This window comes from Lepidochelys kempii, chromosome 2, assembly GCF_965140265.1.
Source record: "Lepidochelys kempii isolate rLepKem1 chromosome 2, rLepKem1.hap2, whole genome shotgun sequence".
NCBI lineage: Eukaryota > Metazoa > Chordata > Testudines > Cheloniidae > Lepidochelys > Lepidochelys kempii.
In genome coordinates this window covers 221,812,307-221,838,076 of record NC_133257.1, presented here as the reverse complement: position 1 = coordinate 221,838,076, position 25,770 = coordinate 221,812,307, and the positions used below count along the sequence as shown (strand labels likewise).

At 43.2% G+C, this 25,770-nt stretch overlaps 1 protein-coding gene across 10 annotated transcripts in view; it reads left to right on the top strand.

Moving 5' to 3' along the window:
* The window catches only part of DYNC1I1 (dynein cytoplasmic 1 intermediate chain 1), a 270,699-nt gene that overhangs the window by 19,633 nt on the left and 225,296 nt on the right, over nucleotides 1-25,770 (top strand). For 5 of the 10 annotated variants that reach the window (XR_012157549.1, XM_073333889.1, XM_073333887.1 and 2 more), the window contains exons 2-4: nucleotides 1,187-1,301; nucleotides 3,339-3,453; nucleotides 9,208-9,349. Coding sequence is in view for 9 of the 10 variants with exons in the window: in XM_073333889.1 (XP_073189990.1) it covers nucleotides 1,194-1,301; nucleotides 3,339-3,453; nucleotides 9,208-9,349 (365 nt within the window). In the remaining variant the exon portion in view is untranslated. The remainder of the gene's footprint in view (nucleotides 1-1,186; nucleotides 1,302-3,338; nucleotides 3,454-9,207; nucleotides 9,350-25,770) is intronic. The other 5 variants (XM_073333888.1, XM_073333884.1, XM_073333882.1 and 2 more) reach the window with 3 other exon arrangements.

Here is a 25,770-nt window from a genome sequence, read left to right as displayed (position 1 = left end):
AGGTGTCAGTGCGAAGATGATTGAGCTCCTGGTGTCTAATCCAAAGTTTATTGAAAACAGTGGGAGTTTTTCAGGCCTTAAAGCATCCATTTAAAGGACTGACAAAAGCAGTTGCTTCACAAAGGTGACCTTCTAATAAAGGTCATTAGTACATCGTTCTAAAGTTAGTTTTACGCAACGTTTGTGGGTCACGCAACGCAGTGTCACAGGGTAAGTATACTCCATCATGGGGTGTCGGGTCATGTGTGGTCAAAAGAAAGGGAAGACGCTGTACCGCAGCCGGTTAGGGCCTATGCTGATGACCCTTACTATAAAACGTAGTACAGCCTAGTGGCCAGAGTCAATAGAGCAGCCCTTTCGCTCTGGGCAGTGTGGCCTAATGGCCGGAGTCAATAAAGTCACACACCTCTGTGGGATTGTGTGGCCTATTGGGAAAGTGGGGCACCACTCACGGGTGTGTGGCACCCAGGGTAGGGGGACTTGGGCCCTCCCTGCTCCTCCAAGCCCCAGCCCAGGGCCCTGGCAGTGGTGGGGTTACTCACCATCGAGTATCCTCCCGAAACACACTGACTGGTTCCCTGGTTCACCCACCAGAGCAAAGTCTAAGTCCCTTGGGCTGCTTCCTTCCCTGCCTTTGCCAGTGATGGTCCATGAGGTCTCTGGGGTCCTCAGGCAGCGTAGCTCCTGACGGCATGGCCTCCTCTCTGGGTTCATCAGGCAACCTGGAATCTGTCTGGTGCTTTGCGTGTCTTGGCTCTGGGCCTGTAGCAGCTCCTTTGAGAGAGCCTGCAGTCTGTGTCCTCTCTCTTCAGCAGCCTGCCCACACTGAGCTGAGCTGCTTCCTTTTATATCTTGCCTCCAGGCTGAGCATGCCCAGCAGAGGTAAAGGGGCGTGGCTTCCTCAGCCTGCAATGCACAATTAACCCTTCCGAGGCCAGGGTGGGGTAGGTACACCCCGTCACAGGGATATTTTGAGGTGGTCTCTTAAAATGGGAAGTTGTCTAACAAAGATTCTTTTCCATATTACACCGTAGTACTAAGGATCAATGCTTATATAACTATACATTTACAATAATATCAAATATCATTTTTGATGCAATCAAATAACATTTTTCAGTAAACAGAAAAAATGTTTAATTCTGACCATTTTTCTCAGTTTCCATAACTTTATTTTATTTTTCAACAGAGTCAAAATGTCAGACAAAAGTGACTTAAAAGCTGAGCTCGAGCGCAAAAAACAGCGCTTAGCACAAATAAGAGAGGAGAAGAAACGGAAGGAAGAAGAAAGGAAAAAGAAAGAGGTAAATATGCACAAACTCATTAAGATGTCAGAAGCCTACAGAAAGGTCCAAGGTTTAGCTTCCAAATATGGTTTACATAGGGCAGGTGTCATGTAGGAAGTGATCCTCATAATCACAGCAGCTTTAAGCCTAAAATAGAAATGTTTACGTTCAGCCACAAAAGTTTGAAATAAAAATCACCTTCAGAATACACAGGTTGTCAACAGAGAACAGTTCGGACAATATGATGTGCATGTGTATGTAGGAAAGAATAAGATTTGCCCCAATGCTTTCTTCTGGGAATTCCTTTAGCGGGGAGAGAGGGGTTCATATTTTTTTTGACCCATTACAACCTAAATAAGTGGTTTGGGGTTTTTTTTTGTTTTGTTTTTTTACTCTTAAGACTGGCTTGATTGCTGGCTAAGGTAACAGATTTACAGTGATGATTCTCCACTAAAGTAAACATAACTGCAACTGCATTTTAGCCTCCTGGCATCAGTGCGTCTTTCAGCTCTATTCAAGTTTGATTGACATATTAGTTTATTTGTCCTTGACAATATGCATTAGGTTTTTCATTAAGGGTTTTGTACTTCTTTTTATTCAGTCACTTAGTGAAATAGAGGTGAGAATTGACAGGGAAAGGATATTCATTTTCATGCAAAGTCAAAGAAGCATTACGTGATTATGTTTCTTTTCCTTTAAATGTCAAGACTTACTGTAGTTTAAAGCACCTGTTATCCCTTACTTTTAACTGGTTTCCTTTTAAACTGACACCTTAATATCGTTCATGTGTTTCGTAGAATTACTATGGAATCTGATGCGATACAAGAAATCAAAGTTCCAATTCATGTTGTCTCTCTTAATATTTTTTCATTTTATACAGTTTAGTACAAATAAATAGTCCATAAAGTCAGTTTGGGAGAGGAAAGGAAGAAGAGCCACATTACTCCACTTCATAAAATGTTTTAAATACAGTGTATTAATTAACAGCCAGTTAAGAGAGACATGGGGAAAGAAGGAAGCGAAGCCAATGGATTGTATGTCTTCTTGCAGACATCAGGAACCAGGAGGTTTCAAAGCCACACCTCTTGCCTCTCTCCCGCTCTTTCCCTCCCTGCCCTAGTGAGGCTTGTGTGTGTGTGTTTGTAGGGGGGCATTCCATGGACTCTATCTCAGATCTTGAAGAGTTATGAACACTTGTTCCCCTTTCTATTGTTTTTTCCCCATGGAAGGAGAACATTTAGCCTCACGTGGGCCCTATTCCTGGAGCATTGCCGTCAGTGGAAGTTTTCCCATTGAATTCAGTAGGAACAGAATCACGGCCGTATTTATTTATTACTTTCAAGTGTGTCCGGGTCAGTACATATTTTAGCTAAGGACTTGTCTATAGTAGAAACTTGCATCAGCGCAGCTACACTGATGAAGCTGTGCTGCTCTAGTGCTTCTGGTGAAGATGCTTTAAGCCGACAGGAGAGAGCTCTCTTGTTGGCTTAATAAACTCCACCTCTATGGGAGGCAGTAGCTATGTTGGTGGGAGAAGCTCTCCTGCTGACGTAGCACTGTCCACACCAGCGCTTAGGTTGGTGTAACTATGTTGCTCAGGGGTGTGGATTATTCACATTCCTGAGCAACATAGTTATACTGAAGTCATTCTGTAGTGTAGACCAGGGCTAATTCAGTTTGACTGTCTCTACTTGTAACCTGTCAGCCTTCTTATGCAGAATCAAGGTCAAAGGTCTCTCTTAACCTCCCAACATTCTTCAGTACAATGGCATCTGACAAGTAATAGGGAAAAGATTTGAATCATAGTTTAAGAAATATTCCACATAAATTTGTACTGGTTCCTGCAACATCCTTTTGGCTCAATCCAATCTCAAACACTGGCAAAGTCCTCCTGCTATAAATCCAGTATAAATGAGCTGCCCAAGTGTATCTTCATGGCTGTCACAGTACTCCATAATAGCCCAGGAACCATGGTGCATATATGTTCTCCTCCCACTTAATCAAGAAGCCTCTTTGTATGTCATTCAAGCTAATTGTTTATTATCTTTAATTCAGGCTGATCAGCAGCAAAAGAAAGAGCCAGTTCAGGAAGATTCGGATCTAGATCGCAAAAGAAGGGAGACAGAGGCTTTATTACAGAGCATTGGTATATCCCCAGAACCACCTCTAGGTACTTAGATGAGCACGTTGTAAACATGTGGCTATTACACAATTAATGCATTCTTTTTATTAAAAGCATGCTTTGCTTTTGTGTTATTTGGCTGTATCAGTGAAGTGAACTCTTCTGCTTGGAAACCGTTCATATCATATCTCTCATATATGCCAGTTCATAGCATTTCCAGCACTTGCCATTGCAGACCATCAGCTTTATTTCTGAGAGGACTCCTCTTAAACACAATTCTAAACCATGTTTGATTTCTTTGGTTGCTTCTCTGTTTATATTCTCTCCTATCTTTCCACCCAATGATATTAATATTATATTTCATTAGTACCAATTATTGGACATAAATACAGTTTTATCATTTTTACACTCAAAGAAGGAAAATATCTGTGGAAGAAATATCTTCTTATTATGTGAAATAATTTTAAACAAGCAAAACGGAAGAGAATTAAAAAGGAAAATATCCAAATATTAACAGACTTATGGTCAAATCATTATTTTAGATTGTTTTATATAGTTTATTTGTTGCTTTGATTGCTTTACTGGTTTTGGTTGTTTAGTTCTTAAACCCTAGATTCCTCACCTTAAATACACATGAGATGATTTTATAATATAGGTTTCATTATCAAATCTATTTATGTTACCATGTCTTGCATGCAGTGTTTTATTCTGTGTGTTGCACAATGTGTGAGCCCAAATGTGAGAAATTATTTTGCCTGTTTTTCATTTGTTTCTCTCTCCCTCTCATTCAAAAGTGTCTTAAATATCCTGGATGAAATCATGTCCCCATTGAAATTAAGGAGAAGGAGTTTTCCCATTTATTTCAATGGGGCTAGGATTCCACCCCTTATACTGCTGCCTGCAATATTCAGGAACACCCAAAAGCTCAACAAAGCATTCAGGCCCTGATTCAGGAAAGCACTTAAGCACATTCTTATGTGCTGTCCTGAATAGGGGGGCTCTTCTGACCTGTGGCCTCAGTTCCTAAATGAAAGCAACTAAAACTTAGATTTGTGTCCCTATTTTAATAAATTATGATGCTGTAATTCCAGCAATGAGGTATCAGATCCTGAAAGAATTGTCTGACAATTAATTGTTAGGTTATTTTAACTTATCAGAAAATGCATTCTGTACACTATATAGAGATATTATAAGATCAAATTAACAGTAATTTTAATAGAGAAAAATCACAAAATATAAATATTTATCTACCAAGGAGCCCCAAAATTATTATGTCCTGTCTATTGCGCATAGAGTCATAGAGTTTAAGGCCAGAAGGGACCACCAGATCATCTACTCTCACCCCCTGTATATCACAGGCCACTAGCACCACCCAGCAACCGCACACTAAACCCAACAACCAAACACACATAAAACCATTGCAGAGTAGTTCAACTTCCTATTCTGAATTAATAATTTGCACTATGACACTATCCAGAGAACCTTAATTTAACATATAAAATTATTAATTCTTGTTAATTAGCATTTATTAATTAATTAATTCTTGTTAATAGCATTTCCTTTCCCCCAAAATAAATTGGCAATCAAAATCTCTTCACAAGCCCCCTCAATGAAAAATTTCTGGAAGAATACACCATGAAACCAGTTATATGACTGAGATACATCAATGATATTTTCATCCTCTGGACAAATGACCTAAACTCCCTCATAGATTTCCACCAACTTCAACTATCACCACCCATCCATTAAACTCTTTCTAGGACACTCCCACACCAGCATCAGCTTCCTGGACACCATGATTAGCTTCAACAATGGACTCTAACAGACACCTATTATACAATAAACCCACAGATCATCACGCTCACTTCCACAGATCCAGTAACAACCCCAGACACACCAAGAAATTTGTTATCTACTGCCAGTCACTCAGATACCACAGAATATGCTCCAGAGAGAAAGTCTGGGATAGACCTTAAGACACTCAAAACTGCCTTCAGCAAACAAGGACATTCCACCAGAGAAGTAGGTCACATAATGTATTGGGCCACTGAAATATCCTGGGAGAACCTGCTTCACCACAGGGGAAACCCCCTCCCCCACCACCACCACCGACCTTACACCTATAGATGTCACCTACAACAGTGATGAGCTGCCAAAATCTTAACCACAGGTTCCGTCCTCACCCCAGGAGGGGTCATTGCCCACTCCTGCCCCCTGGGACTCCTGCCCCATCCAACCCCCCCGCGTTCCTTGACACCCCCCTGAGGACCCCTGCCCCATCCACCCCCCTCCCCTGTCCCCTGACTGCCCCCAGAACTGGGCAGGAAGGTCTCGTGGGCTACCGTAGTGGGTGCCCACCCCACCCCTAAGAGCCAGAAGCACCTGCCGGGGGGCGAGGTGGGGAGTCCCGGCGGTGCTTACCTGGGGAAGCTCCCAGGAAGCATCCAGCAGGTTCCTCTGGCTCCTAGGGGCGGGGGAGCGTAGCTAGGGGGGGAGCAGGAAGAACGGCCGCTCCCCCACTGATCACATCAAAAGTGGCGCCTTAGGTGCTGACTCCTTGGGTGCTCCAGGGCTGGAGCACCCATGGGGAAAATTTAGTGGGTGCAGAGCACCCATCGGCAGCTCCCCACCCTGCGCCCAGTCCCAGCTCACCTCCTCTCCACCTCCACGTCCTCCCCTGAACGCACCGCCCTGCTCTGCTTCTCCGCGCCCCCCCGGCTTCCCGCGAATCAGCTGTTTGGTGGGAAGCCGGGGAGGGCTGAGAAGCAGGCATGGTTTCCCGCTCAAGCCGAGGGTGGCGGAGGTGAGCTGGGGCAGAGAGCGGTTCCCCTGCGCCCCCCCCGGGGTTACCTGCTGCGGGGCGGTGGCCCTCCTCATGCCCCCCCGCCCCAGCTCACCTCCACCTCCCTGGGCCTGAGTGGGAAGCCGCCGCCTGCTTCTCAGCCTGCCTCGGCTTCCTGCATGAACAGCTGTTTTGCGGGAAGCCTGTGGGGGCAGAGAAGCAGAGCAGGGCGGTGCGTTGAGGGGAGGAGGTGGAGCGGAGGTGAGGTGAGCTGGGGCTGGGGGTGGGTCGGGGAGCTGCCGGTGGGTGCTCTGCACCCACCAAATTTTCCCCTTGGGTGCTCCAGGGCTGGAGCACCCGTGGAGTCGGCGCCTAAGGCGCCACTTTTGGCCAGTTAAATTTAGAAGCCCTTTTAGAACCGGTTGTCCCTCGCGGAACAACCGGTTCTAAAAGGGCTTCTAAATTTAACAACCGGTTCTAGCAAACTGGTGCGAACTGGCTCCAGCTCATCAGTGCCTACGACCCCACACTGGAACCCTATGGGATATCAAACAATTACAACTCATACTTGATGGGGACCACACCCTGAAAAAAATCTTTCCTGACCCCCTGTTCTGGCCTTCAGCACTCCCCAATCTTGCTAAGCTCATCATCAGAAGACACCACAAACCAGGAGACACCACAGACCAGGAGGCACCAACTCAAAGTGGCACCAGATCCTGCCAGAACAACAGATGCAAAACCTGCAGACATATCTCTTCTGCTACTATGATCACTATCCCCACAGTACACCTTTCAGAATCCACGGGTCCTACACATGCCTATCACAACATACGGTGTACCTCATCCAGTGCATCAAATGCCCCAACAACAACAATGTGGGTGAAACCAGACAATCACTATGCTCTCAAATGAACTCACACAAAAAAAATGATAAAAGAAAAAAACACCCTAACATCTCTGGGTGAACACTTTTCACAAAGTGATCACTCCATATCTGACCTCTTAGCCCTCACCCTCAAAGGAAATCTGCACAACACCTTCAAAAGACCAGACAGGGAGCTTAAAGTCATAACTCTGCTGGACACTAAAAACCACAGACTTAACAAAGCCACTGGTTTTATGGACCATTACAAGTTGTAACACACCATGCTGCCTGGTAACCTTCTATTGTCCTACAACAGATGAGAATGGTCTCCTACAACACATTGAACCCCTTGTGCTTAACAATCTGTCCCACCTTGTATTTAACTTGAACAGCCTCATTTCCTTCCCCAGACTGAAGAAGATCTCTGTGCAGCTTGAAAGCTTGTCCTGTCCACCAACCGAAGTCGGTCCAATAAAAGATATTACCTCACCCACCTTGTCTCAATCAAAAGACATTAACAATTATAATCCTTGGCCTTTGGATATGCATACAATATCCAGCTCCCTCTGGGGTTTCCTGAAACTAAGGTTACAGCTACAGTTGGAGCTAGAGATGTGATCCCCAGCTTGTGCAGACATACACTAGCTCTCATCAATCTAGAGTGCTAGAAACAGAAATGTAGGTGGGGTAGTACGGGCAGTGGAGAGCAGCGACATGGGGCTAGCCATGACACGTACAAAACTGCCTGAACCCCCTGGGTACCTACTCGAGGTGGCTAATCTCTGCCATCGCTCCTGCTGCCTGTGCTGTCCTGGCTACAGTACTATTTTTAGCATGCTAGCTCAATGAGAGCTAGCCCAAGTATGTCTGTGTGAGCTGGGAACCACACCCCTAGCTCCATAGTGTCAACATACCGAAAGATGCAAAACCACTGCCTGCCTGTACCTGCCAAGGGGCTGTCATGAAAATGAATTCATTTTTCATACTGTAGTCATTTCTCTGCCAATCCTTAGTGAGAATATGTGTGAAATATTTGACCAAATGGAAAATCCAAGTCTCTTGACAGGTCTGTCATTATATATTACAGGGTATAACAAAATAGTTAAAAGTCTTACTCTGTTAAATGTAAAAGGAAAATGCACATGATTTAAACCAAATGGAAATATTTACTGTGCATTAAAGTCCTTCTGTGTTTTCTTCCATGTGGCTGCTTTCAAGGATATTTGCATTAAATCTGGAGTGGAGACATTTCTTCTTTCTTTCTTTCTTTCTTTCTTTCTTTCTTTCTTTCTTTCTTTCTTTCTTTCTTTCTTTCTTTCTTTCTTTCTTTCTTTCTTTCTTTCTTATTAAAAAAAGATTTTTTTTTTACTTTTTGTGTTTATTGTTTCTACAATTAAGAGCTTTAACGCTTATGAATTTGTTCCTTTCCTACTTAGTAAGAAAAACCTGTCTTTGCATATATATACATGAAATATACCAGTCCCTGAAAGTAAAGGAAAATACCTAAGGGTCTGATCAAATGCCCAGTGAAGTCCATGAAAGTCTTTCACTGACTTCAGTGGACGCTGGGATCAGGCCCCCAAACAGAAACAGTAACACTCTGCAACTGAAATTACCTAAAAACCCAACCCAACAATACATTCATATACATTCTCATTGCTTTTGGAAGAGGCTTTTTTACCTGGTTGGATTTCCCCATTCTGTTTTTACTTTGGATCTGATTTATACAAAGAAACTGCAGGTCACATTCAATAGATTTTAATTTAAATTAAAATGTAATTGCTTTATTGCCTCGTGCCATCTGATTTTAGCAGAAGAGTTCACTTAGATTTCTAACAAATAAACAAAAAGGTTTGATTTTTAAAAATCTTCTACAATTCAAATGTAAAATTAGCAAAAGAAACAGCAGTGTTGCTTTACTTCCACAGTATCCCTATGACCATAATGTATAGAATCACAATTGGCTTTCAGACCTGTCTAAATTCATTACAATTTTAAAATTTCCAAAAATATTTAAAAATTCACTTGACTCTTTTCCTTTTCTTTTCCTTTCCTTTCCTTATTTGCTTTCACCATTTCAAACTCTCCTAATCATTTATCCACTATCATTTGGTTGATTGGTTTTGGTTTGTCTGACACTGCTCTTCATCAGTGCAGTCGCTGCATGTTTTAACATGGGATACCTGTTATTTTCATTATTTAGTCCCAACCCCTATGTCTCCCTCTTCGAAATCAGTGAGCACCCCCAGTGAAGCTGGCAGCCAGGATTCAGGAGATCTGGGACCAATAGGAAGGTAAGACAGACCTTCTAGAAAATGTTGAATGAAAGTATTTTTTTCACCCCCCACTTTTTAAAAGTTATTTAAACAACAACATTGTAGGTCCAATATATCCATTTGTTTCTGCATTCTCCACCATGTGTTACCATTCAATAAGGCTGGTGTCAGGTATGGAGTAAAGGTATGCAGCAGTCTGATCTTAAGTTATAGACATCAGAAACTAATGCAAGAAGCAGAAATCATATATATGTATATTTAATCTGCCCACTCAGAATGGAAACGTGGTGAGCACCAAGAACATAGAAAATCCTGCAAACCCCTACCCATGTGAGCAATCCTTATTCATATAGGTCAGTGGTTCCCAAACTTGTTCCACCGCTTGTGCAGGGAAAGCCCCTGCTGGGCCAGGCCGGTTTGTTTACCTGCTGCATCCGCAGGTTTGGCCGATCGCGGCTCCCAGTGGCCACGGTTCGCTGCTCTAGGCCAATGGGAGCTGTTGAAAGCGGCGCGGGCTAAGGGACGTACTGGCCGCTGCTTCCAGCAGCTCCCATTGGCCTGAAGCAGCGAACCGCGGCCAGTGGGAGCCACAATCAGCCAAAACTGCAGATGCGGCTGGTAAACAAACCGGCCTGGCCCGGCAGGGGCTTTCCCTGCACAAACGGCGGGAAACACTGATATAGGTATTCCCCCTATTGGCCACATCATTCCACATATAGCACCTGTCTATCTTAAGTTTTTGTTCTGCTGTCCAGCACAATGCACAGTAGTAAAAGTGTGTATGTAAGAGAGGGATGGGGAATAACTTACTTAGAAACACCTGGGAACACATAAGAGTGCTTTATTAATGTTCCTCTCTGCAAAACTGTGGCTATCAAATAGCTGTGTGTGTGGAATGGGAGGAAAGTGCTTCATCAATGTAAAAGGGGATATGGCTATGTCAATAAGAGACGGGCCCCAAGGCCACCCGGAAATGCCCTTGTTGCATCTTGCATGTATCACTGATATTGGGAAATGATATGACAGCACCATGGTGTTTCCCAGGGCATCCTGAGTATAATGGAGACAGCCGTGGTCCTGGCTTGAAACCACAAGAGATACAAATTTCTGTGCCATATTTCAGGGACAGAAAGCACAGGTGAATAATGAATCTTCTAGTGACTGCACTGAGGAGAGGTGAAGCACTCTGTGACTGTTCCAGGCATCCACAGGAGGGTGTGTTATCCAAACCTCCATGAACTCCCGGGAAACAGCCTGCGAAGCTACACTGACCACTCTATAGTTTGGAATTGCCCGTCAGGGTGACCATACCCAGCCATACCTGTACATTCCTAGACACTATTGACCCTGGGCTTCAGGTGGCTTCATTTACCAGGTTCCAAGACAATGGAGAACTCATTTTTCCTTCCCTTGGCCTGCACTACAATTGCTATATTATCATTGCAAGAAATGATATAAAAGGAAGTTAAATAAGCCATTATCCATAAATAAGCAACATTTCTGCTGGCATGACACAGCTAGTACTCATGCTAAACGCACCTTGTACGCAGAAAGATCATATTCTTGATGCTGAAAATGTATAGTTTCCTTACTTAACCTAATGAGCTCTCTTTGCAGTGCCACTGTGGTATTTGGGCTACACAGACACTGAGGAAATGCACCCATCGCCTTCCCCCCATTCCAGAAATGCGGCGTGCAATTTAAAAGCAGTGGAGTTAATTAAGTAGCAGCCCGTTAGTATGAATAAGGCAGTTCAAAAACTGGAAAAGAATGTAATGCCAAATTCATAGACAGCCGACCCTAATCTGTCAAAACCCCTTGGATATGAGAGGAAACGGCAAATATGTGCAAGAAGCATACAGGCTGCTATTCACAATGACAGTGTTCCCTACAAAATGCCCCTGTGGCAATGCTAGCTTGGGATTCAATATGTAATGTCACAAAACTTCCTCTGGATCATTTGAGCTCAGCCAACAAGGGCAATATGATCTTTCCATCAACCCCGCGACCACTTGATTCAGAGTATGCAGATGCTAGAAGAAAATGTTGAAGCAGTTCTGAATTCATCCCATTAAAAAATAATCATGTACTTGCTTATGGGATGACCCACACTTGTGCCATTGATTCAGCCACAAGTATAGTTAGCGAGCTGTAATTTCACCCTTAATGGTGTCCAGGAGCCAGTGGATTCCAGCATGAATATCTGCACTCCTCCACTATGTGGTGTGCGGCAGGGGAGATCTCAGTACACCTGATCACTGTGTACAACTGAGCAGGAGGAGAGGGGTGTGGCAATACTTCTTGAACCCCACACCACTATTTTGACAGATGATTTCTGGTTGAAATCCCCAATGTAAGTGGTTCCCCTATGTCAGAAACGCCACTGCTTCTAGGCTTGTTTGCCAAGCAATCCCATGAGCCTGGCCGGGCCCAGTAAACCCACATGAAAACCTGAAGACATGAAGACCTGGTCTACACTAGGATTTTACATCAGTATAGCTACATCTCTCAGGGGTGTGAAAAAATCCACCCCCCTGAGAGATTTAGCCATACTGACCTAACGACCAGTGTAGACAGTGCTAGGTCGATGGAAAGATTCTTCTGCTGACCTGGGGAGGTGGGTTGCCTGCACCAGTGGGTGAATATCTACCCTTGGCATAGGTAGTGTCTACACTGAAGTGCTGCAGCAGCGCTGCTGTGCCGGTGCCACTGTAACATTTTAGTGTGGACAAGCCCTACTAGGCTAGACTCCTGCTCTATACACTAGATTGCACTGTCTACACCTTGGCGTGTGACACCCTACTATGAGCTTTAATTTATAATAGATACAGGCTTGCTACATCAATATATTGTACATTGATGCTGACAGTGTTTCATGTGCTGGTGTTGGCATGCTTAATCCATTGATTACACCTTTGCATGTGGAGGGAGCTGTCTGTCACAATATGGCTTACACAAGCACTCGCATCATTGTCAACAATAGTTTCATCTGTTGTTGACAGTCAAAACAGATTTCAGAGTGGTAGCCGTGTTAGTCTGTATCAGCAAAAACAACGAGGAGTCCTTGTGGTACCTTAGAGACTAACAAATTTATTTGGGCATAAGCTTTTGTGGGCTAGAACACACTTCATCAGATGCATGGAGTGGAAAATACAGTAGCAGGTATATATATACATAGTAAATGAAAAGATGGGAGTTGCCTTACCAAGTGGGGGGTCAGTCTAACGAGGCAATTCAATTAACAGTAGAATACCAAGGGAGGAAAAATCACTTTTGTAGTGGTAATGAGGGTGGCCCATTTCAAATGGTTGACAAGAAAGAAGGTGTGAGTAACAGTAGGGGGAAATTAGTATGGTAAAATTAGGTTTTGTAATGATCCATCCACTCCCAGTCTTTATTCAGACCTAATTTGATGGTGTCCAGTTTGCAAATTAATTCCAGTTCTGCAGTTTCACGTTGGAGTCTGTTTTTGAAGTTTTTTTTGTTAAGAATTGCCTTTTTAAGTCTGTTATTGAGTGACCAGGGAGATTGAAGTGTTCTTCGACTAATTTTTGAATGTTTTAATTCCTGATGCCAGATTTGTGTCCATTTATTCTTTTATGTAGAGACTGTCCGGTTTGGCCAATGTACATGGCAGAGGGGCATTGCTGGCACATGATGGCATGCATTTATCACATTGGTAGATGTGCAGGTGAATGAGCCCCGGATGGTGTGGCTGATGTGGTTAGGTCCTATGGTGGTGTCCCTTGAATAGGTATGCGGACAGAGTTGGCACCACAGTTTGTTGCAGGGTTTGGTTCCTGAGTTAGTGTTTTTGTTGTGTGGTGTGTGGTTGCTGGAGAGTATTTGCTTCAGGTTGCGGGGCTGTCTGTAAGCAAGGACTGGCCTGTCTCCCAAGATCTGTGAGAATGCGGGATCGCCCTTCAGGATAGGTTGTAGATCCTTGATGATGCGCTGGAGAGGTTTTAGTTGGGGGCTGTAGGTGACGGCTAGTTGCATTCTGTTACTTTCTTTGTTGGGCCTGTCCTGTAGTACCTGACTTCTGGGTACCCTTCTGGCTCTGTCAATCTGTTTCTTAACTTCAGCAGGTGGGTACTGTAGTTTTCAGAATGCTTGATAGAGATCCTGTAGGTGTTTGTCTCTGACTGAGGGATTGGAGCAAATGCAGTTGTATCTTAGAGCTTGGCTGTAGACAATGGATCATGTGATGTGGTTTGGATGTAGGTAAGTAGGTATGTAGTAAGTGTAGTGGTCAGTAGGTTTCCGGGTATAGGGTGCTGTTTACGTGACCATCGCTTATTAGCACTGTAGTGTCTAGGAAGTGGATCTCTTGTGTGGACTGGTCCAGGCTGAGGTTCATGGTGGGGTGGAAATTGTTGAAATCCTGGTGGAATTCCTCAAGGGCCTCCTTCCCATGGGTCCAGATGATGAAGATGTCATCAATGTCGCACAAGTAGAATAGGAGCATTAGGGGATGAGAGCTGAGGAAGCGTTGTTCTAAGTCAGCCATAAAAATGTTGGCATACTGTGGGGCCATGTGGGTACCCATAACAGTCCTGCTGACTTGAAGGTATAAATTGTCCCCAAATCTGAAATAGTTGTGGGTGAGGACAAAGTCACAAAGTTCAGGTTTGCCGTGACATCGGGAATACTGTTCCTGACGGCTTGTAGTCCATCTTTGTGTGGGATGTTAGTGTAAAGAGCTTCTACAGCCATAGGGGCTAGGATGGTGTTTTCTGGAAGATCACCAAAGGATTGTAGTTTCCTCGGGAAGTCAGTGAGGTCTCTAAGATAGCTGGGAGTGCTGGTAAACAGATTGTGTTAGTGTCAAGGCTACACCGTCATGGAGCACTGCTGTCTTTCGCCCATACTTCCTCAATGCTTTCAACCTATTGGAGTGTCTCAAAATTAGGCTATACATTTGAAGGCATTTTCTGGATTGCTGCGAGTATACCATGTATTCTCTGTTAAACCCCAGCCCTGGGTTTGTGGTCTGCCGATGGGTCTGCCATCATGTCTGATTACTAGAGGGTTTGAGTTCTGTGCCAGAAATGGCAGTTGTGTTTTATGTGCATTGTCCATTTCTGATATGATGATCTCTATAGCGTCCTGCTGAATCTGGGATCTGCTGATGATTTTTCATGGCAGCTAGTCTCTGCTCACTGAGCGGTTCTAAACATCAGGCACTACTCTTCCTCCTTTTATTTTACTCTCCATGGTGGTGATGCACTTTTACCCATATTGCCATCTGTCTCAGAAGCAATATGGTATTTAGTGCTGTCTCGCAAGAACCACCCCCGCCCCCAGTTCCTTGGAAAGCTGGACAACAATGGGTAAATTGCAGACTGGATAATTTAGACGAGTGAGGGGGCAGTTCCTGCACTGCTAAAGCCTCAACCACAAATGGGTGTTCTATTACAACTAGTCGTTTTTGATGATGTTGCTAACACTACTGTAAGCATGGGTGGCCAGTGACCTGGCTGTTGGGGAAGCCTAGCCCCTGGCACCTCCCCTTGTGCCCGAGGCCCTGCTCCTCCCAGTCTGCCCTCCCTCCCCCGCAGGAGCCTACAGCAGCCACCAGCCCAGTGCCGGGCGGCCGGGCAGCACAGCCGGAGTGCCCTCAGCCCCAGTACTCCAGGAGGCCAGCTCCAGTGCGCCGGGCATTACAGCTCCAGTGCTTCCAGCCCTGGAGTGCCGTGTGGCACGGTCTGAGCGCCGGGCGGGCAGCACGGTCCCAGCCCCAACTATGCCAAGTCCCTGCGGGAGGCAGGCTGACCAGCCCCAGCCAACCTGGGCCAGGTCAGAGCACCGAGAACTGCAGGAGGGGACCTGGGGGTGGGGTGTGGGCAGGGCCACGCACGGCCTCCCCCAGCCTACGATACCCACTGTCCATGACTGCAGGAATAACAAGCAAGTACAGACAAGCAGCAATCTTGCAGGTATTCTGACCACTAAATGCTGAAGCACTTGCCAAAGGAAGAACTTGCCATCAAAGCAGAGTCCCAAGGCATGGATTTTGCATCAGGAGGTGGGATATTTCTTCTGGGTGATGCAGTAATATTGAGGGGTGCATATTTATTACTGCAATCTCAAATTGGAATTTTCCATCAAAGCAGAGTCCCAAGGTATGGATTTTGCTTCAGGAGGTGGGCTATGTTCCAATTTGAGATTGCAGTGCTAAATATATGACTACCTTCCTCTTGATACTTTAGTGAGACTATTCAATCAGGTACTTGTAAAACATATTAATACTCACTGAGAACATTTGAGACAGATTATCTTGTCAAGGCACTTGACTACTATTGTGTCCAGGTCTGGTGTCCATAATTCAAGAAGTATGTTGATAAATTGGAGAGGGTTCAGAGAAGAGCCATGAGCCTGATTAAAGGATTGGAAAACACGCCTTATAGAGATAGACTGAAGGAGTTCAATCTGTTTAGTTTAACAAAAGGAAGGGTAGAAGTAACTTAATCCCACTCTATAATGCTTACAACAGGGAAAATAAATTTGATTAAAGGGCTCTTCAATCTTGTAGATGTAGATAAAATTAGATCTAATGGCAAGACAAATTCAGACCATAAATAAGGTGAACATTTTTAACAATGAGGGTAATTAACATTGGAACAGTTTACCAAGGGTTGTGGTGGAGTTTGTATCACTGGAATTTTTTAAATCAAGATTACATGTTTTTTCTAGAAGATATGCTCTAGTTCAAACAGGATTTAGTTCAAAAAAGTCTTGCGGCCTGTGTTCTTCAGGAGGGAAGACTAGATCACCTTAAAGGTTCCTTCTGGCTTTATAATCTATGAATCCCAAAGAGCTAGGACAGCTGGGCATCTTTGCTAGCTTGCAGCTCTCACACAGATCTCTGTTAAGAGCTGTGACCTAATAACATTAACACACTAGATGTTAAAAATCTCCTGCGTACTCCAAAGTATGTCAGTGACGAGTTCTGGACATACGTGCATACTAGTCAGGTAATTGGTGAGTAACTGGCCGTATTGTCTGCTGGCTTGCCTTAGATAAGTAGCATTCCAGCAAGTATTGCTTTACACTCACAGATTAATGGACTTCCATTTGCATTTTGTCATTGTGTCCCTTTTCTCCATGTGTCCCTTTCACCTGTGTAGTCCAATCGTGAGTAGTAACACTAAAGGGTACATTGGCAGGAGGGACCCGATGCTCTAATGTAGTGAGTGAATTAGTCTGACGTGGCAGCTGGCCTATCTGGAACACATTTTATTCAGCCTTGTAGCATTATCCTGCAAGCACCGTTATCCTTGGACTAAGATAATGGCTAAAAAATGCTATGGTGTCATTAGGCTTATTAGGAGGGTATTTTAGGGAAGGGCTACAGATTGGTGTGGAACTATGGAACCATAACTATCTGTTCAGCCAGTTTTTATGATTTTTTGCTGTGTGATCTTCAGGGTCATGTTGAAATTTGCCAAGGCATTTTCACTGGTGATGAAAGTACGGCTTTGAAGCAGCCTGACTTGCCTTGCAGAATATGACAGGAGGCAGTGAGTCTGAGCTGATGGTAGATAATGGTGCTAGAAATGACTGACATGGAGTCTTTTGAGGGCTTTCAGCTAGATAGAAGATCCAAATTAGATTTTTTGTGATGTATTGGCATTCATGTCGGAGAGTAAATCTAGACAGACAGAGGAATACTATACCTTGCTTTCTGAAAGTGATAGCATTTCTCTTTGTGCTGGGCAAGAAACTGGACTGGGAATATGTTGGTCCTCAATATCAGGCTCCATCAAACTAATTCATTAGAGCTCTGCTAATGCATGCAGAGAGCTTCATTAATTGCCTGGCCATCTACAGGGCGTGAATTACAGTCAAAGCAGGTTTTTATCCGCATGCCTATTTCCCAAATTGCTTTGGATCAATCAAATGTACTTCTGTGCCTGTTCCACCCCCTGCACTCCTTGAGGCAGCACAGAGGAGCTAAAAATTGTATCACAGCATGAACTGGCAGATAGCGTGGGATGAACCGTGTGTCATAACCGGGGAGTTGTTCTGTCTATGGAGGATCAAACCAGGACTCTCTACATGTCAGACTTGAAGGAGCCTATAATGAGCTTCCTCAGAATGGTGTATGTTTTTGGTTATGCCTTCAACATAATGGGTGTGACCATGTGGGTTGATGACAAGGGTGTGTGTGTATGTGTGTGTGTGTGTGTGTGTGTGAGAGAGAGAGAGAGAGAGAGAGACGTGGTCCATTGGGGGAAAGTGACATTTGGCAACCTGGGAGTGCAACTGAGGAGATGCATCCTGCCAAAACAGGAGTAATTGTTAATGTCCAGCTAGTATCATGCACTCACAGTTAGAATCTGATTTTTGCTGACTAGCTTTTTGGTGAATGTCATGGAACATGGGATGAGTCAGGGGTTGTGGCAGGAGCCTGAGTGCAGTTAATGTGGTGAGCAACAACAACCTCGCCCTCTACAGGGGGTAAAGTCAGCACCGAGCCCCTTCGATAGTGATCATGTGCTCCTGATCCCTAGAGGTGATGCTGGATACTCCCTACTCCCATACCTTCTCACACATATGGGATGCGAGCAATCAGAGCGGAATATGCATGAATCTTGGCCTTTGAAGGAACATGTTGACCAACCACTGACTCTGAGAAAGTCCTAATACTTGTCATAGGTAGGGACAGAGCATTTTCATACCAGCTCTCGTGTAACAATGAATACTGAAAATTATCTGTGATGAGTGGGCACACTTGGGTGGCTTTGTACCTGACAGCGTGGACCTATTGTGGCATGGATAGTCAATGATAAATTCCCATGGACTTTACTTGGGAGGTCTGTACTACTAGCAGGAAGAGAGTGTGTTCCCGTTGGTTTATTGCATGCCCAGGGGCCCCAATGGCTGCTGACATGAGATGCCCAGACAGATCATAAGTGATCCACTTTTTCCAAAGATCTACAGTGCCTGCATATTGTCAGCTAACATCCATTTGCAAATTCACCTCTCTGGGGGGTTATTTGTGATCATGTTCCTTGCCTGGGCACGTGTGCATGAGCACTGAAATCTCTTTGGACTGTGTTTGGGGTTTCCCACCTGCAAGGTTGGTGCCACATTCTCTACTCCTCAGTAAATGGTGAAAGGCTCAGCTGCCTTGGATATACAAAGATAAACTGCTATCTTTCTTCCTGCTACCACTTCTCCTATAGTCTGTTCTAGCTCTTTACTCCTCACATATTTTGCTGCCCACACTGCTGCGTGCCTCGTAACTCCTTTGGTCAGAATGAAGACAATAGTATCAGGAAATACTGAGGTTATGGCCACCTTTGTAGTGCTGTAGCTATCTCAGTCACCATCTATGAATGGCTACTTCCTGCTTTAATCTGGTATTCCATAATAGCACTGAAATCTGGGTGAATTATTTCCCACAGTGTAATCTGTAGGTCAGTAGTGTTTTCTGTGGCCACAACCACTGCTCCTAGTATGGTGTCCAAGTGGATGAAGGCATTGCACTGGATTTTTTAACAGCAATTCCTACTTAAGCAAATCTCCAGTGCTATGCCAAAGGAAGCAGGATTTTTTATATATCTTGAAACAAATCTGAACCCCATGAGGTCAATTAGACTACTCTGGTGTTTAAAATTTGCTTGCATAAATATAAAAGTCTGCAGGATCAGGTCTTATTCAGTGCAGTATAAAGAAGAGCTGGGTTCTTAGAAAAGATTTGCTTATGGTGAGGAATTTTATCAACTAGCTGTCCTTATGTTTCAATACTATTGTAATTTTTTGTGCATTTTAGTCCGTTATAAAAGCTGGATTGGCTCATGTGCCCTTTGGTTGCAGTTTTTTTGTTCTTAAATTTTCTCAAGAAGTGAATTGCAGAGTATAGTACATGGAACATTTTTGGGTACGGAATTGCAGTGGTAATCCTAGAACTGGGGCTGTCGATTAATCGCAGTTAACTCAAGCAATTAATTGAAAAAAATTAATCGTGATTAAAAAAATTAATTGCGATTAATCGCAGTTTTAATCACACTGTTAAACAATACAATACCAATTGAAATTTATTAAATATTTTGGATGTTTTTCTACATTTTCATATATTATTGTATTCTGTGTTGTATTTAAAATAAAGTGTATATTATTTTTTATTACAAATATTTGCACTCTAAAAATGATAAACAAAAGAAATAGCATTTTTCAGTTCACCTCATACAAGTACCATAATGCAATCTCTTTGTTGTGAAAGTGCAATGTACAAATGTAGATTTTTTTATTACATAACTGCACTTAAAAACAAAACAATGTAAAACTTCAGAGCCTACAAGTCCACGCAGTTCTACTTCTTGTTCAGCCAATCGCTAAGACAAACGAGTTTGTTTACATTTACAGGAGATAATGCTGTCCTCTTCTTATTTACAAAGTCACCAGAAAGTGAGAACAGGCATCTGCATGGCACTTTTGTAGCTGGCATTGCAAGGTATTTACTTGTCAGACATGTTAAACATTTGTTTGCCCCTTCATGCTTCGGCCACCATTCCAGAGGACATGCTTCCATGCTGATGATGCTCATTAAGAAAATAATGCATTAAATTAAATTTGTGACTGAACTCTTGGGGGAGAATTGTATGTCTCCCGCTCTGTTTTACCCACATTCTGCCATATATTTCATATAATATCAGTCTCAGATGATGACCCAGCACATGTTGTTCATTTAAGAACACTTGCACTGCAGATTTGACAAAACACAAAGAAGGTACCAATGTGAGATTTCTAAAGATAGCTACAGCACTCGACCCCAGCTTTAAGAATCTGAGGTGCCTTCCAAAATTTGAGAGGGTCGAGGTGTGGAGCATGCTTTCAGAAGTCTTAAAAGAGCAACATTCCGATGCAGAAACTACATCACCCAAACCACCAAAAAAGAAAATCAACCTTCTGCTGGTGGCATCTGACTCAGATAATGAAAATGAACATGTGTCGGTCCTCACTGCTTTGGATTGTTATCAAGCACAACCTGTCATCAGCATAGGCACATGTCCTCTGGAATGGTGGTTGAAGCATGAAAGGACATATGAATCTTTAGTGCATCTGGCTAAATATCATAAATATCTTGTGACGCCGGCTACAACAGTGCCATGAGAACGCCTGTTCTCATTTTCAGGTGACGTTGTAAATAAGAAGCAAGCAGCATTATCTTCTGCAAATGTAAATAAACTTGTTTGTCTGAGCGATTGGCTGAACAAGAAGTAGGACTGAGTGGACTTGCAGGGTCTAAAATTTTACATTGTTTTATTTTTGAATGCAGTTTTTTTTATATAATTCTACATTTGTAAGTTCAACTTTCATGATAAAGAGGTTGCACTTCAGTACTTGTATTACGTGAATTGAAAAATACTATTTCTTTTGTTTTTTATAGTGCAAATACTTGTAATAAAAAATAAATATAAAGTGAGCACTGTACACTTTGTATTCTGTATTGTAATTGAAATCAATATATTTTAAAATGTAGAAAACATCCAAAATGTTTGAATAAGTGGTATTCTATTATTGTTTAACAGTGCGATTAATTGTAATTAATTTTTTTAATCGCTTGACAGCCCTACCTAGAACCATAGAAATGTAGGGCTGGAATTGATCTTGAGGGGTCATCATTCTAGTGCATCTCGCTGCACTGAGGAAGGACCAAATATACCTGCACCATTTCTGATAGGTGTTTATCTAACCTATTTTTAAAAATCTCCCAATGATGGGGATTCTGCTATCTCCCTCAATAATCTATCCCCGTTCTTAAATATCCTTAGAGTTGGAAAGTTTTTGCTAACAGCTAACCAAAATCTTAATTGCTACAAATTAAGATGATTACTTTTTGTCCTACCTTCAGTGGACATAGAGAACAACTAATCACCATCCTCTTTAACTAAAGACTATTATTGGGTCTCCCTTAAGTCTCCTGTTCTAAAAACTAAACATACCCATTTTTTTAAATCTTTCCTCAGAGGTCAGGTTTTCTAAACCTTTTATTACTCTCCTCTGGATTCTCTCCAGTTTGTCCACATCTTTCCTAAAGTGTGGCACTCAAAACAGGACACACTACTCCAGTTGAGGCCTCACCAGTGGCAAATAGAGTTGGACAATTACCTTCAGTGTCTTACATAATACTCCAGAATATTAACCTTTTTTTTTGCAACTGCATCACATGTTCTCTTTCGATGCTGTGTGGTTCCTCTCTGAGTTACTGGACTTCAATTTGGAGGCGGAGGGAACCACAGCTGTTTGCATCTAGGGTTGTCAGGTGTCTGGTTTTCAACCAGAATGCCTGGTCAAAAAAGGACCCTGGTGGCTCCGGTCAGCACTACTGACTGGGACATTAAAAGTCTGGTCGGCGGCGCAGTGGGGATAAAGCAGGCTTTCTGCCTGCCCTGGCTTCATGCAGCTCCTGGAAGCAGTGGCGTGTCCCCCCTCTGGCTTCTATAGGGTAGGGATAGCCAGGGGCTCCACATGCTGCCCCTGCCACAAGCGCCAGCTCTGCAGCTCCCACTAGCCAGGAACCACGGTCAATGGAAGCTGCAGGGGTGGCGCCTGCAGACGGGGCAGCGTGCAGAGCCGCCTGGCCGCACCTCCACATAGGAGCCAGAGGGGGAACATGCTGCTGCTTCCAGGAGCTGCTTGAGGTAAGCGCTGCCCTGACCCCCTCCCATGCCCTCCTGTGCCTCAACCCCATGCCCCAGCCCTGATCTCCCCCTCCCACCCTTCAAACCCTTGATCCCAGCCCAGAGCACCTTCCTGCACTCCAAACACCTCATCCCCAGCCCCAGCACAGAGCCCGCACCCCCAGCTAGAGCCGCTGGGGGTGGGGGCAAGGGAGTTCGGTTTTGTGCAGGTAGAAAGTTGGCAACCCTATTTGTATCTTTTAGTTACAATAGCACCTTATTGTCTGATTGTTTGTATACTTTTCTGCCCATTGTAGTATTGGCAGAGCAGTTACTGTGACCTCCAGATTGTGTTTTATGGAATGTGGTAGTAGTTTTCACTTTAGATCGGCTCTTCCTTCAGATCTAGGCCCATGTAAGAGCATGGGAATTGTTTTCTAACAGGTCCAAACTTTTTCCCCTGTGCCCCTCTGAATTGTCACACAGCCCTGGTCCCTTGAACCATTAAAGTCCCCGTCCCCCCCTCCCTTCCTCCCCCCCCAGCCCGCCCCGGATTGTGAGTTTCACCATCAGTTTGTCTCAAATGGATTCAGTTAGTAGCTGCTACGATTCCATTTTCCTCCTAATATTGTTTTGCTTTTGAATACAGTGCCTCCACCCTCAGGTTAACTACACTTTGCATTGCTTCATGTCTTAAGATCATACACTGAGGTCTCTTGCTGCTGTGATGGCCTGGGTGGGACAGATGCCCATTTAGAGCATTCAGCTGCCTGAGGAGTTATAGAGTGTAGCTAAAAGAAGACAAGTTTTCAGATGCTTTTGTAATAACTCTTTTGTAGCTTTTATTTTTAATTTCTCTGATCACCAGTTATGTCAGAAAGGGGTGTTAAATGATGGCAGATGTTCTTAGCGCCTAATCATTATAATAAGTAAGATTTTCTTTGATGATCTCTCCCTTTCCCAGTGTCTGTAATCTTCTCATCCACCAAGCTCCTGTGCTGTGTTCTTTTCATGCACTTTGCATGAAACCACTGTAGCTTGCAGTCTTGGTGACTCAGCTTTTATTTGCTATCAGGGGTCAGCACGACCATGTTATCCGACTGACATTTGACAAAATTACCGTACTTAGTGACGGACATTGGAGGGGTTTATGTCATTCAGTCATTCAGTTTTTTTGAAAAATTACCACGAACCTCAGAATTTTTACCACGGACACCTGTGTCCGTGTACGGACACATTGCTGACCTGTTTACAATGCTTTATTTTTAATCAGTTCCTTATCTAGTAGAGTGGAACAGCACAATTTGACTAGTTAAACTGAGTATTAGGATGTCACACTCCTTTATGAGGGTCTGTGTCACTGGAGCTAGATGTGAGTCAAGAAGAAAAGGAAGAGGGCAGATCCCAATCTGTTTTAGTAATATAAGGACTAGGAGAATGTTTATTTTGGTAAACAGATGTGATTCAGGGCAGTGTATGTCCTCTCTCATCTCTCTTCTTTGGATACAGCAAAGGTCTTTCAGAAGAAAGTAATAAAGCAAAATTTCTAATCTACTAAAGCCACTACAATTCAGTAGGGCTCAGTTACCCTATCATTAAGTTAATATATTTGACAGGTTCTGCACAGTGATGATGTTGTGCTATTGCTTAGGTTTTCAGGTTGCCAGCATTTAATTGTATTACTGGTTTCACAAATTATAGGGTCTTCTTAAAGTGTTAGTATAAAAAGCAGACGTGGTGTTATTCCCTAGGAGCAACAGTAGTAGTTTTCGCTGACAGGAGATTTTTCTTGATTGTGTAAAAAGTTGGGGTTTTTTAATCACTTTTAAAGAGCTGCTTTATTTACCAACTTGCACACAGTTCAGCTTGCTAAGCCAATAAGGAATAAATTTAAAATGATATCCAGATCATAGTGAAAACTCAGGATCCATTGGAAGGAAAATAAATTGGACATAAGAAGTTGGGAAAGGATTCCAGAAAATAATCTCTCCTTCCACCTAGGTCATTAAAAGAAACTTCCACTTATCTGTATTATTACTCTGAAATGTGAATGTCAGAAATCAAATTGCACACTCCTCAGGAGGGATAATCATTCATTAAATTTAGGATGTAAATGGCAGAAGAGAAATGCAGTATGCAGGCTCGGTTAGCCATACACAGTACATTAGGTGCCGGAGGTAAAAGATTTTATTCTAATAAATAAATTGTTAATTACTTTTGTCCACTGGAAAATGTGATAAGGACAGCGTGAAGAATTGGTGAGAGTGCAGTTGTATGCATATATGGTAGAAACAACATATAAGTCTGTCTTATTATATGAGATGGGCATCATCTGAATAGAAACATACAGTCTCTCCCTATAAAACAATCCAATGTCAGATGCTAAAATACCCTATATGAAGTTTCTGAAAGTGTGTGACAATGTAGTTCTAAAAGCAGTGGGAATTTCCAGCTGTATACCACAACTGGGGCAGCTGAGATTAGAAATAGGTGAAAATTTGTAATATAGCACTAGGGAAATTTATAAATGAGCTACCATATTCAGTTGCATCTCCTAGAATATACGACATAAGGAAGATTACCATTGCATGACAAGAGAGTACCATACATCTTTTATTACATTTCCTCCCATAGTTACCATGACGTTGTCATCAGAACCTCTTGGCATGCGGGTCTAATCTTCAGTTCACTGTAATGGGATAGATTGCGCTTCAAGGTGCTGTCATGAGCTGTGCAGAGGGAGCTGCACTACAGCTAATGCCACAGGAAGAATTCTGGCTTACTCAGCTGACTTTCTCTGGGAATTCTGGGGTACTGTGATACAGCAGGACCTTTGCTACCCTTTAAATGGAAGCAACATGAAATGTCTGACCTACTTCCTGTGCCCAGCTTGTCTAAATGACAACGGAGCCTTAGGCTCACCTTCATCCCATTCAGCTAGGGCTAATGCTGACACTAGCCTCACATAGTGCCTGAGCTGCCTAGTCACATTATGGCTGCATCCTCTACAGGCGCATAAGAGAACTGGAGTGAGGAGGTTTCTTGCAATCTTTTGCCTCCTTTAGTGTCTGCCCAGGGACAGACGCAATCTGATCCTCTATATTCAAAGCATGTACATACGTTAGATATGTATAAAGCTCTAAAGTTCCAAAGATTCTCTATGCCAACATTTTGCTATCCTATAAATATAAGAAGACACCTTAGGGACAATATGAGGCAGTTGCTTTTAAGTCTCTGTTCATCTGACCTAGAAAGTGAGGAATATTTTCAGTGCCTGCCTGTTATAAAGTCAGAATGGTCTATATTAATTAGAATCAGTTGCAAGCCTTTAGTGTGTGAGCTTGAGGCATCATTAAGGACTTTCATATATGCAGTTCAGTCCTCTGGATCTTTGATTATTTTTCTCATTAGCAAGTTTCTCCATGCTATAAATTGGAGGAGGCAGGGATGTTGCCATTCCCAAAGGAATGCTTTATAAAATGTCTTAGAAACATGAGCTCCAGCTGCATTCAGTAAACCCATCTACACTTATTACACTGCTAAACTTAAGTTTAGCAAGAAAAACAGATAATTTTTCTGAGTCACATATTAGTTATATTAGACTCGTGGTTATCTCTAACTATTCAAATTGATTTAGGGGTAATTCTGTCTTACTTCCAGACTCTCTCTAGTCTTCTGAAAGAGAAAAAAATTCCTTGCTCAATAGCCTTCACAAATAATTTGGATGATTAGCATGCCTGGAGTCAACTTGCCTAAACTCAAAGTCCTACCTAGAAGGAATCCTCAGCTAGGATTTTTAGTGGTTTA